We start from the raw sequence: 12227 nt of genomic DNA on the forward strand, positions 1-12227 counted from the left end.
ACTTCTTAAACCAAGATCCTCCACCAAAAATAATTCTAGTATCTGAATCTTACTCTTAGAAGCGCAATGCTTTCGGTTCCTTGCTTTGGCCAGGAATCAGGTTTTTGTTTCTTATGATAGAACTACGTAAATTAAAACTTGAAGCAAAGCGCACTTTCGTAGAGCTGGTTTTGAATCCTGAGGTAATTTGTTTGTTTTATTAATTTTAATTTCAAAACAAAATATTGTAAAAAGACGTCGTTCTTGCTACTAGTTTTATGGATTTTTCGCCTTACGCAAACTTCATCAGTCTACCCTTGGATTTGCTTGTTCTAATCAAATATTTTACCTGAATTTTCATCCTGTCGTTAAGCACTATTTTCTGGTATTAAGTCATTACGTATGAAAGACTCTTCAGTTTTGCACGGACAAACCAATTGAAAGGAATCCCAAGCTTCATAATCGTTTTTTTTTTACATTTTTGGTGAAACATGAGCTGTGTACTTTATAAACGCTCAAGTAAAAGCAATATTAGTAATACTTCTAACTAATCGATACAACGATAAACGAATTAGCTTTAAAGCTTTGCAAGAACACGCTACCAGAACTAGAGCAATACCTTTTTTTAATTGAACTATTAAATCAATTAACAATTAATCTTTTAACTGGATATTTCTCTGGACTATTTACACGCTCATTCTTGTAAAAATTACTTTTTCGTGCTCTGGGTACGTTTATAATACATTCTTCTTCCAGAAGTATGAGAAAAACAAAGAGGAGATATATTTGATGACATCTCAAGAAAAAAGTTTTTGTTTTAGAAACAAATGAGAAAAACTCTGCATTAAAATCTTTAATTTTGAATACGTTCTTCAATTGTGACTAGTTTTGGAATTACATCTAATTGTTTATTGCTTTTCCTCTATTCTTACTTTATTTTATGTTAAAAATTCTAACAATAAAATTTGTTACAAGTAAATTCAAATATAACACAAATAAAGGAAACGTAAAATGAACCAAAGACAAACAAAGCAAAACGTCAAAGTATTAATCAAATGAAATGTAATGCTCGACAAAATATAGAAAAGAAATTACAGGAATGGCACATCCACAGAGATAAAAGAAAGAGAGATAAGCTTAGGATAAAGTGGATGAAGGTCATCGAGATAACGTGAGGAAGATACTGTATGTAGTATAGAGACACTACACTATTACGTCCGTGGGTAGAAGTGCCGTTAGATACGCATATTTCTTCTGATCGTCCTGCACCGCTCCGAGGTTCATAGCATTGTCGAACTGCTCCAGCCACGTTTCTACATGTTCAGCCGTGAAAGGCGGTGTTAGAGCGCGAGGATTGTAGACCTGCGCTGCCGGCACAGCGTGTTGTGACCATGGTGGTGTTGCTACGGTAGCAGAGATGGTATCATGCGTCTCACCTAGTGCGTTTGGTGAGCTAGAGAGCGCCCTCCTGGTTCTCTGTCTTTTGCCCACCATTTCCGGTTGTCCAAGGCGGGGTCACCAGTGTAGTGTCTCTATACTACAGTTATGGAAAGTAATTACACTTAATAAAAACAAGGCGTTACTTCTTTCAAATGCTGAATCGAACTGCCTAAATCTTATTTATTTAACATTATTATAAACAGAAAATAATAATTATAATATGTATAAAATAGAAGAAAAATATATAGTCCCATATGGGAGTTGAATTCTTTAGAGTGCTGCCGCCACACTGTAATTTGGGACATTTGTAAAAAAAAGCTGTGCGAGAAATTTTAGTTTATGAAGATCTTTTATTGTGCAGAAACCAAAAACTAAATGCTATTTTTAATTAACTTTAAATTTAAATTAAATTTGTCCAAGTAAAAAGTCCGATCTACAATGTTCATTCTAAAATTAAATTTTTTAGAAAATAATTTCAACTAATTTTTACAAACAAAGTCGGAATTAGTTTCACAAAGAAAAGAGCCAATTAAATAATTTGTTAGTTAGTTTTTCGTGTTTGTTTTTTAATTAATTGGTGCCCGAATTGTCTTAGGAATTGTTTATTATTAGAAATAGAGAATACAAACAACGATGAGCTTCAAATGACTAATTAGAAGTGAAAAAAAGTTTGTTTTATCTGAAGAAAAAACTGTGGCTGGGTCATGGACACGGCCGTGTGTTGTACGTGAATACGTTTACGTAACGGGTTATATTTTTTATATAAAATATTTTTATTTATGTATTTAGGATGAAATCAAGGAAACAAATCGACGATTGAACACAATCTATGCCTATACAATCCGTTTTCGATGTAGAAGCGATTTCATCATCCACTTGCATAATTTCAACCGCCCCACTGCAGATGTACTGACACCGCTCGGTTGATCCGCTCGGCCGCATTCATTCTTTTATGTTCCCGGCACAGCTTGACTCGGTCAAATGGTGTTTAATTATTACCATTCGATTGTTCTTGAGAAGCCCTTTCCGATTTCTGTATTTGGTTTTCGCTTTTCAACGCGTATAGGCCGACATTATTATATTTTTGATAATATTTTTTTATTCTAACACCTTGTTATATTCACTGTCACTATGTTACACTAATGTTTTATATACAATCGATAGATTGTGTCGACAGCTGACGATTAAAACTTAAAACGAACATCGTAGCTACTCCGAGGGTGCGTTCCACTTGGCGACCACAACGACCAAAACATGCTCTCAGGCGTTCCACTTGGCGACCGCGGTCGTTGTGGTCGTGGCGAAAACGTCACTAATGACGTCACTATTTTTGCCCACACAACGACCACAACGCCCCATCTATAGAGCTGGGTCGAAGTGGGCGTTCAGAGTTGGCGCAATTTTTAAAACAAAATATGGCGACCGAAAAAATTATCTCATGCAAATAAAAGTATTATTTCATGTAAATAATAGAATGTGTTTCTCGAAAGTCTACAAAAAATAAATAAATAAATAATTACTTATCCCTTTACATACTAAATCACTGAATAACACAAAATCATTTACCTGAAATAACTTTTAAATTCTTCATTTGAATAAAGATCAATTACTCTGATAGCTAATAATACGTGGCCTAAGTTTTCGCTTTTTATCATTGCGATTTTGTAAAATTACATTCCACTCTAATCGGAACTAGATAAAGAACTTTCTAAAGCATTATTAATAAATATCCAACTGTTGCCACAAAAGACATTTTAATTTTATTTAAACGTAAATTTTATAAATACTCCACTAAAATGTAATTTAAAAAATTGAATTATATATATTCTTTTAATATAAGTCAACTTTACCAATAATTAATAAAGTTTATTATAACTGCTTATAAATGGGGTTTAAATTAAAAAATAACCTCTTCAAGCTTCTAACTTATTTTCGAGGCCGCCATATGCAATGTTTACATGAACGGTTAAAACGCCCACAGTCCGTTCCACTTGGGTTTTCGATCGCAACGCTCACAAGCAAGTGGAACGGCCAAAATCGCGGTCGTGGTCGTGGTCGTTGTGGTCGCCAAGTGGAACGCACCCCGAGTTAAAAGTTATACTAATTGCAAATCTAGATACGCAGCAAAATGATCTCAAAATGGCGGCGCTTTCCCCTCCACCGTCACAGTCCTCGCTTATCGTAATGAATTCTTTGATCCTTTAACTATCCAGTGGTCTAATTTAATTTTGGATGTAGAAGTTAGATTCGAAACTATAATGCCAAACTGTATCCCCCGATTTTGTTATCATTTGGTTTTTTGGATTGCCTCCATATGATAGCAAATTTAAAGACGTATTCACGTCAGAAATCTAAGGACAAACTACTGGATTCGATTTCGCTCAAGTTTGGGAATCACTGGATATATTTGAACCAAGATTAAATCAATAAAATTTGAGGGAAAAGGAAGATACAAAAATTTTTTATACGTGAGGGGTCATTTATTATATTAATTACAATAACATTTAAATTTTAATTAACATCTAAAATTTTTAAATGATTAAATTTACAATATATACAACCATTTTTCAAAAAAAACTTACATCCAACATTTATAGGACTTTGCTTAAATTCTCAAATGTTCTCCATTTCTAATTACACGCAATTAAATAATATACTTTAAATTTTTAATTATTTTTGAATACATTCATTTTTTTTGTGTGTGTGAAGAAGTTGTGTATATTAAGATGTATATTTACAAGTTTAACGTTTATTTGATGATCCTATACTTAGTTGATAAGGCACACTGTGTTTTACCCCTTTAAAGAAACCTTTCAAAAGGTTTTATTACTTTGATATATTCTTTTTTAAAGTTTTAATGAAGGTCCCAAACTTTAATCTGTTGGTTAAATAAACCCAGCTCATTTTATGAGTAATTCGTGGTCTGATGACGTTCTTGAAAATGATTAAAATTCTTCTTTGTATCGTTTCTTTGCTGAAACAGAACAAAAAGAAAATGATAACACTTTTGTAACTAAATGCTGGTGAACTAAATAAATATAAATAATATATACAGGGTGTTCATTTTAAGACGGCACAAATGCATTTCATTCTTAAACGGTTAATCTGACCAAAAAATGATAGAGGAAAAATTTGTTGCCCGTCACCTCTAGTTTCAGAATATGTGACTTGATTTTAGATTCCTGCCCGCATACGCGGCTGACGCGCGACCAAAAAAGTAAGGGTTCGCAGTTGACCCCTATTTTCATATACAAAGTTTTAAAGAGTATAAAAAGTTATGAAAGAAACCGGAAACCGCAATTCGATATCTTCAAAATTAAAGGTGCTAGGCCATTTCAAAATCTGGTATTTATTAATCCATATTTCAATTTTTTTAACTTGTTATCAAAGAGAAAGAAGAGCACGCAATAGGTCATTTTTATGTATTTTTTCATCCTCTTTCTACTAAAAATATTGCCAAGGCTGTAAAGCTAGTATTTTTCTTAATGTCGGGAAATAAGTCGTTTTCCGAGAGATTTTTCTAAGAAAAATCAACTGTTAAGAGCTTTAGATGTTCTCAAGCATACACAAAATGGCTAAAAATTAATTTTACATCTGTTACAAACAAGAAGGTTTAATAATTATTTGGGAGAGTTGCGTTTAATTACCAAAAAAATTGGAAACCTTCTGTCACATATTTAAGTGATCTATATCTTTCATGTAAAGAATCAAACTAATTCCTTAATTTATCAAAAAATGCACTTTACTCAAGCTTGTGCAGCATGTACTGTGCCTTCAAAGGTGCATCCTCAGATACAGGGAGCAGTTGATAACCTTCTATCTAACCTGGCTTGCGAGCCAGAGGAGGCTTGCGTAAAGTGCATTATTTGATAAATTAAGGAATAAGTTCGGAAAACGACTTATTTCCCGATATTAAGAAAAATACTAGCTTTACTGCCTTGGCAATATTTTTAGTAGAAAGGGGATGAAAAAATACATAAAAATGACCTATCGCGTGCTCTTCTTTCTCTTTGATAACGTTAAAAAATTGAAATATGGATTAATAAATACCAGATTTTGAAATGGCCTAGCACCTTTAATTTTGAAGATATTGAATTTCGGTTTCCGGTTTCTTTCATAACTTTATATACTCTTTAAAACTGTGTATATGAAAATAGGGGTCAACTGCGAACCCTTACTTTTGGCCGCGCGTCAGCCGCGTATGCGGGTAGAAATCTAAAATCAAGTCCCATATTCTGAAACTAGAGGTGACGGGCAACAAATTTTTCTTCTACCATTTTTTGCTCAGATTAACCGTTTAAGAAAGGAATGCATTTGAGCCGTCTTAAAATGAACACCCTGTATATAAACCTTTATCCTTTCAAACAGATACAGATTGTGGTCTTCTAATTGAGGCCAGCTTACGATTGATAAAGTTATTTTTGAGTTAAAATTGTAGTTCAGTTATCTGTGAATCCAACGCTTAATTTAACCCAAGATGTTTGGTAGTTATAAGAAATATTCATTATTGGAATAGATGAACTTAGTCATAATTTGTAAATTCATTAATTTATGGTGAATTTCTTTGATTCTCAAGATTGCCATGGTTCTTAGGATAATAGTAGATGATCTTACTAAAAGATAAAGTCCATAATAATGCAAATTAAGGCATCTTTGCGTTCAAATTTGTAAATAAAAATTGGTTTTCAACATGGAAATTGCCTGAACTAGTAATAATGTACTCGTATGAATGAATCTTCGAGTTCTTGGCAGAACCTGTGTTTTAGTGGACTCTTATTTAAGTAAGGATAACATGGAATAAGAATTCGCTAGAAATTTCGCAAAGGTGAAATTTACATACATACATACTAAAGACTAAATGGATCTTAAAAAGTTTTGTTTCATTGGAACTTCTACTTTAAAGACATCTTTATAACTTTTTGAGGTTACAACTTTTTCATTGTGAATTCTTTGGTTACTTCTTGGCAGTTTACTAAGTCTTAAAACAGACATGTTTTAATCATCTTCTTTTACTGGCACTTTATAGAAGCATGTAGCAGTTTTTTGGTCTTTATAATGATTGCTAACTCAGTTTCTAAGTAAGCAGTGTGCTTTGTGCTCTTGTTTATTACACTTAGATCATGCTTTCTACCCGTTCTTAAGATGTCCATTAGGTGGCATCCTGTCAAGACTTTTTCAAAGAGAGGACATATTAATATACTATCGTACAATTCCCCATTACTTCTTCTTTACCATGTACCACTTAATTACACCACAAACCTTCTGTTCTAACTCATCAACAAGGTTCACCGACTTTTTGGTTGAACGTCAAGGATTCAGAGGCATAAATGATTAAGGAATTATGTTACCTGATTTTGGTATAAGCAAATATACCAAATATTTCTGCTAAGGCATAATTTGCCTCTATACAGGGTGTCCCAAGCTATATGGATAACGACTTTTTCTCGGAAACTAAGATAGCTAGAAAGAAACTAAAAAATACGTGTTCCCTTAGTTTTTTGTTAGGAATCCAAATTTAATTTGTAAATTTTTTTCGGTGCTCCCAGAAGCGAGGTACAGGCACCAACTTCAAATGGGAAGGTGCAGTTTTTATTTCAGAAATAGATTCCTCTATTTTTTTGCAGAAAAGTTTACTTGAACGTTTTTTTTCTGTGAGCGATATTTTAGAAGTTATGAATGAAAACATGATTCTTATAAGAAATTTCAAAATGATAATATTATAACGGTTTTTTGATTGAATAAGAAGAAAAGTACTATTTTATTATAAATTTTACTCCTCATTAATATTACAGATCATGCTCGAAATGGCCTCCACCACTAGAGATGCATAGACATACTCTTTCCTGCCAATTGTCCCTTACTGCCAAAGAAATAGATTCGAAATTAACCGAGTTACAGGCATCTATTATTCTTTTACGTTTATACGTTTTAAAATTTAGACTCATGTGAGTTTTTTCGAAATCTTTGAATAATTAGATTTGTGTCACCCAATTAGTTAACAGTCTATAATTTTAGAGCGTAATCATAACTTATTATATGATGATAATAACATTGAAGATGATTCGTCCGATGTTGAGGCAATTGAAATGTCACATTTTTCCGATGATTTCACTTAAAAAATGCTACTTTTTTCCAATGCTATAAAAAAAAAACATATTTTGCAGTTGCTTCTTTTAATTTAAAAAGTTAATTATGTATAGTTCTACTTCAAGATTTTCTCTTTGGATACCGTGTAGATTTTTTTAAACACCCACAGAATGATAGATTAGGGTTTCCTCGTATCGCTAACAGCTTGAATTTCCAGCGATTAAACTGTAGAAGTCGATTATTGCAATTGCTTCACAATGAATTCCAACTTAACGCAACAGAATCGGCGTGCATTTTTTAGTAAAACAATTCTATTTATATCCTACCAGATCCTTTATTACCTATTCCTAATTTAAAATCTTTCTAACCAGTCCAATCAAGGGGTTATATCTCACTAATGAGTGCTGCAATGTTAGCTTTTAATGCTTCACTAAATTCTAGTTCTAATCTAAAGTCTACGAGAAGATAATTGAACTTCTTGCTATTGAAGTAGATGGTTTACGCTAGGACAGTCAAAGTCCAGTAAGGTTGTGATCCCTTTCACCAATTATGTCACAAAGCAATTTAAATTTTTCAACTCCTTTTGTTAACCAAAAAGGTATAATTTACAGTTATGTTCATTATATTTGCGTCAAATTCTTAGTATTAATTATTTCCATTCTCTCATTTGATTCCTATGAAGGTTTGTGTAAAACCTTTGATTTGGTAGCGAATTCTCGGATTTCCATAAGATTGAAGCTTGAATAAACTGTTTTTTCAGAGTAAAAAAAAAGATTCTACATCAAAAACTTCAAAAGATCAAAAGGTACACCATGGTTTTTATCATATTCTCGCAATAACGAGACTATTGCTACAAAACATTTTATTTTAAATTTATACATATTTAGTTATTATCACCTTCAATATACACCCCTCCCCTATCCCTAGAACGCTCCATGCGAATTTACCATTGTTCGAAACAGTGCTGGAAGTCTTTTTCTCTAAGCTCCTGCATGACGCGTGCCGCTGTTTCTTTCACAGCTTCAACGGACTAGAAATCGTGTTCCTTTTAATGCAGATTTGACTTTAGGGAACAGATAAAAGTCACATGGGGCCACATGTCAGGCGAATAAGGCGGATGACCCTAAAACTGGGATGTTGTACTTGGCTAGAAACTTTTCTTGACAGACAATACGTACAGTGTGAACCGGCGCGTTGTCTTGATGGAGAACCCCGTGACTTGGTTCCACAAATCGGGTCGTTTTTTTTCCTTACTCTTTCACGGAGTTGAGCAAACACCTCACCGGTAGTAATGTTGATTAATTATAATCGATATTATTATCCGTTTTGGACGTGGAAGGGTGACCCGGGCCGTCATCATCGCCGACGTCTTCTCGGCCATCTTGGAAACGCTTGAACCACTCAAAAACTCGCGCACGTTATTAAAAATTCGTCGCCATTAACTTTTTTTAATAAAAGATAAGTTTCAGTAGCGGTTTTACCAAGTATCATGTGAAATTTCACGACAATTCGTTGCCCTACTAACATGTGTAGTGTCATGTTTTCGCGCAAAACGAAACTAACACCTCTTACACAAATGACGGTTCAGGGTCAGACAGATTTCTCTACCAACACGTGAGACGCTGCAATCGAAAGAGAAGGCTTTACGCTGCACAGCTGACAGGTCGTTAGGATTTGGCGCATGCATAGTTCTTCTGTAGCAGCATCAGTCTCGTCATTTAATAGCCACACCTCGTAGAACCACACCTACATCTATTTTTAGCAATTTCCTCGTACTAAAATACCTTTTTACATAAAAAATATCTTCCACCTTTATGATAGAATTATTTTTCCAAGAAAATTGTTTTTTGCGGACAACTTTAAAAGCATTTTTTTAAAAATATCTCTCCAAAGATATTTACAGTTTCACCGCCTACACATATCAAGTTATGCTTGTCAAAGTATTGATTTTTCTAAATCTTGTGAAAATTTATGTATTGTACAGGATATGCAGCTTTTTGGTAAAGACTTTTTAAAGTTTTGGGAATTGTTTGAAAGACTGTGAGGAAGGTTACAATTCGAAAGTTTTGGGAATTATATAGCAGTCTGAAAGAAAGGCTGAATGTACTGTAAGCAGGATACCAAAAGGTTAAAGACGATCTCCAAAAAATGAAATAAATCGGCCACAAATAGTTGAGGAGAGCAACCAAGGATCTTCAAGTACCCATCAGTTAGGAAAGCGTTCATCCAAATATGACCATAAATAAATAAATACAATATAAAATTGAGAGCAAAAATAAATTTTACCTTTCAATGAATGAAATAATGAATCAATAGAAGAAATAATGTAACAGCTGGCCTAGAACAGCCAGAGGAATCGTGCCTTTGTATCGCAGCTATATTGTCACCATCTGAAAATTTATTGTGACGATAATATTTAGTGGTAATTCATATTCTGTAAAATGGCTTGTCCCACTAATAAACATTGAAATGAAAACTGTTATTATTCAAAAATTTCAGTTTGCGGACAATGTTTGATGGTGTAGGAAGAAAGCCATCTGCAATTTAAATTACAGTATTATTTAATTTTATATTACAGGGATTTTTTAAAAAAAGTAATTATGGAACTTAAAAATAGATATCTTTATTTTACTTCTACTCTAAAAGTTTTAATATACACCTTCTAACAATTTAATTTTTGATATTTACTATTTCAGAAAAATGAAATTTGTAAAACTGTACAATTACTGAAATGAAACTTTAAAAAAGATCGTTTAGTAACAATAATTATTCCAATTATGTTTTTTTTGGGTATAAATCATTACCTGTAGAAACAAAGACATGTACGGAATCAGGTTCAGTGTTGGACGCTCGACATGTATAATTGCCAGAATGGTTGGATGTGGCTTCATTAATTAAAAGTCTTGAGTGAGTCTTCTCTCCGCCAGGTTCTGTCATCACTTGTACCCGGTTATTTTCTTCTGAATCTTCATAATTTATCATTCTATCATTGTGGTACCACATTACATATTGAGGCGGTGCAGGGCTCTGTAAAAAAATAAACAAAATTAAGCAAAGAACACAAACATGATTTAAATTATTAAATAAAAATTGTAAGATTAATAATTTTTTTTTTTACAGCAATTTAAATATTAATACGAGGTGTGGCTATTAAATAACGAGACTGATGCTGCTACAGAAGAACTATGCATGCACCAAATCCTAACGACCGACAGCTGTGCAACGTAAAGCCTTCTCTTTCGATTGCAGCGTCTCACGTGTTTGTAGAGAAATCTGTCTGACCGGAACCGTCGTTTGGGTAAGGAGGTGTTAGTTTCGTTTTGCGCGAAAACATGATACTACACATGTAGTAGAACAACGAATTGTCGTGAAATTTCACATGAAACTTGGTAAAACCGCTACTTAAACTTATATTTTATTAAAAGAGGTTTATGGTGATGAATTTTAATCACGTTCGCGAGTTTTTGAGTGGTTCAAGCGTTTCCAAGATAGCCGAGAAGATTTCGAAGATGATGACGGCCCGGGTCGCTCTTCCACGTCCAAAACGAATGAAAATATCGATTATAATTGATCAACATTACTACCGTGAGGTGTTTGCTAAACTCCGTGAAAGAGTAAGGAAAAAAACGACCCGATTTGTGGAAGAACAAGTCACAAGTCACTCCATCAAGACAACGCGCCGGTTCACACTGCATTGTCTGTCAAGGACGATTCTAGCCAAGTACAACATCCCAGTTTTTTAGGCCATCCGCCTTATTCGCCTGATCTGGCCCCAAGTGACTTTTACGTATCTGTTCCCTGGAGTCAAATCTGCATTTAAAGGAACACGATTTCAGTCCGTTGAAGCTGTGAAAGAAAAATCGGAACGCGTCATGCAGGAGCTCACAGAAAAAAGACTTCCAGCACTGTTTCAGAACAATGGTAAATTCGCATGGAGCGTTGTTGGGATAGGGGAGTGGTGTATATTGAAGGTGATAATAACTAAATATGTATAAATTTAAAATAAAATGTTTTACAGCAATAGGCTCGTTATTTAATAGCCACACCTCGTAACATTAAATTGTAGAACGATGAACAGCTTATCAAATAATGGTTTAGATAGAAATAAAACAAATCTGTAGAAATAAGGGAATAGCACTGCACAGAATCTATCCATCCATCTTCCATCTTCTGACTATGCCGATCTTAACCTCCAGGTCGGGTGGTGAATGATGACACATGTAAGACGCATTGACATCTGAATCCACTCAGTACACTTGGAGTGCAATAGTCTTGATATTTTATACGTAGTCATTCAAGATTATAAACGTTATCGCCCCTTCATCTTTTATTTTCTACGTTATTTTTGGCTCAGCAAAATGGGTTTTCTGTAACTCAACCAACCCGCACAGCCACCTGCACATACTCTTATCTCTCACTGTTTTGCCGCTGCTTGTGGATGATTATAGGAGTGTATTTTGTCTTTGTTATGCGCAAGTTATTTATTAGAAAATTATTATTCACTAACTTCACCTCTGGAGAAAATGGCCGCCCTTCTCACAAAGTACTTGAGAGTAGAATTATCATTTTCTTACGCCCTATTACGTGTGATAGATACTTTCCGACTTTTACGCTGCATTAAAGATATACTTTTCTTAGTCTTATAGCGTGGAACATTATAAACATCTTTTGCACTCTGCTATAAAATATATGGCCAACAAAAATTTGTAACACAAAATATA

General features: G+C 33.9%; 1 protein-coding gene across 5 annotated transcripts in view; it reads right to left on the reverse strand.

The window, feature by feature from the left end:
- Window positions 1–3871: 3871 nt before the first annotated feature.
- Window positions 3872–12227, reverse strand: part of LOC141447239 (vascular endothelial growth factor receptor 1-like) — a 534132-nt gene continuing 525776 nt past the window's right edge. For all 5 annotated transcript variants that reach the window (XM_074114561.1, XM_074114562.1, XM_074114558.1 and 2 more), the window contains 3 exons: window positions 10311–10533; window positions 9793–9896; window positions 3872–4393 (listed from right to left, as the gene is read on the reverse strand). In XM_074114561.1, the coding sequence (XP_073970662.1) occupies window positions 9796–9896; window positions 10311–10533 (324 nt within the window). In that variant the 3' untranslated portion in view covers window positions 3872–4393; window positions 9793–9795. The remainder of the gene's footprint in view (window positions 4394–9792; window positions 9897–10310; window positions 10534–12227) is intronic.

This window comes from Rhodnius prolixus, unplaced genomic scaffold (genome assembly GCF_049639745.1).
Source record: "Rhodnius prolixus isolate KJV_2025 unplaced genomic scaffold, Rpr scaffold_7, whole genome shotgun sequence".
Classification (NCBI taxonomy): Eukaryota; Metazoa; Arthropoda; class Insecta; order Hemiptera; family Reduviidae; genus Rhodnius; species Rhodnius prolixus.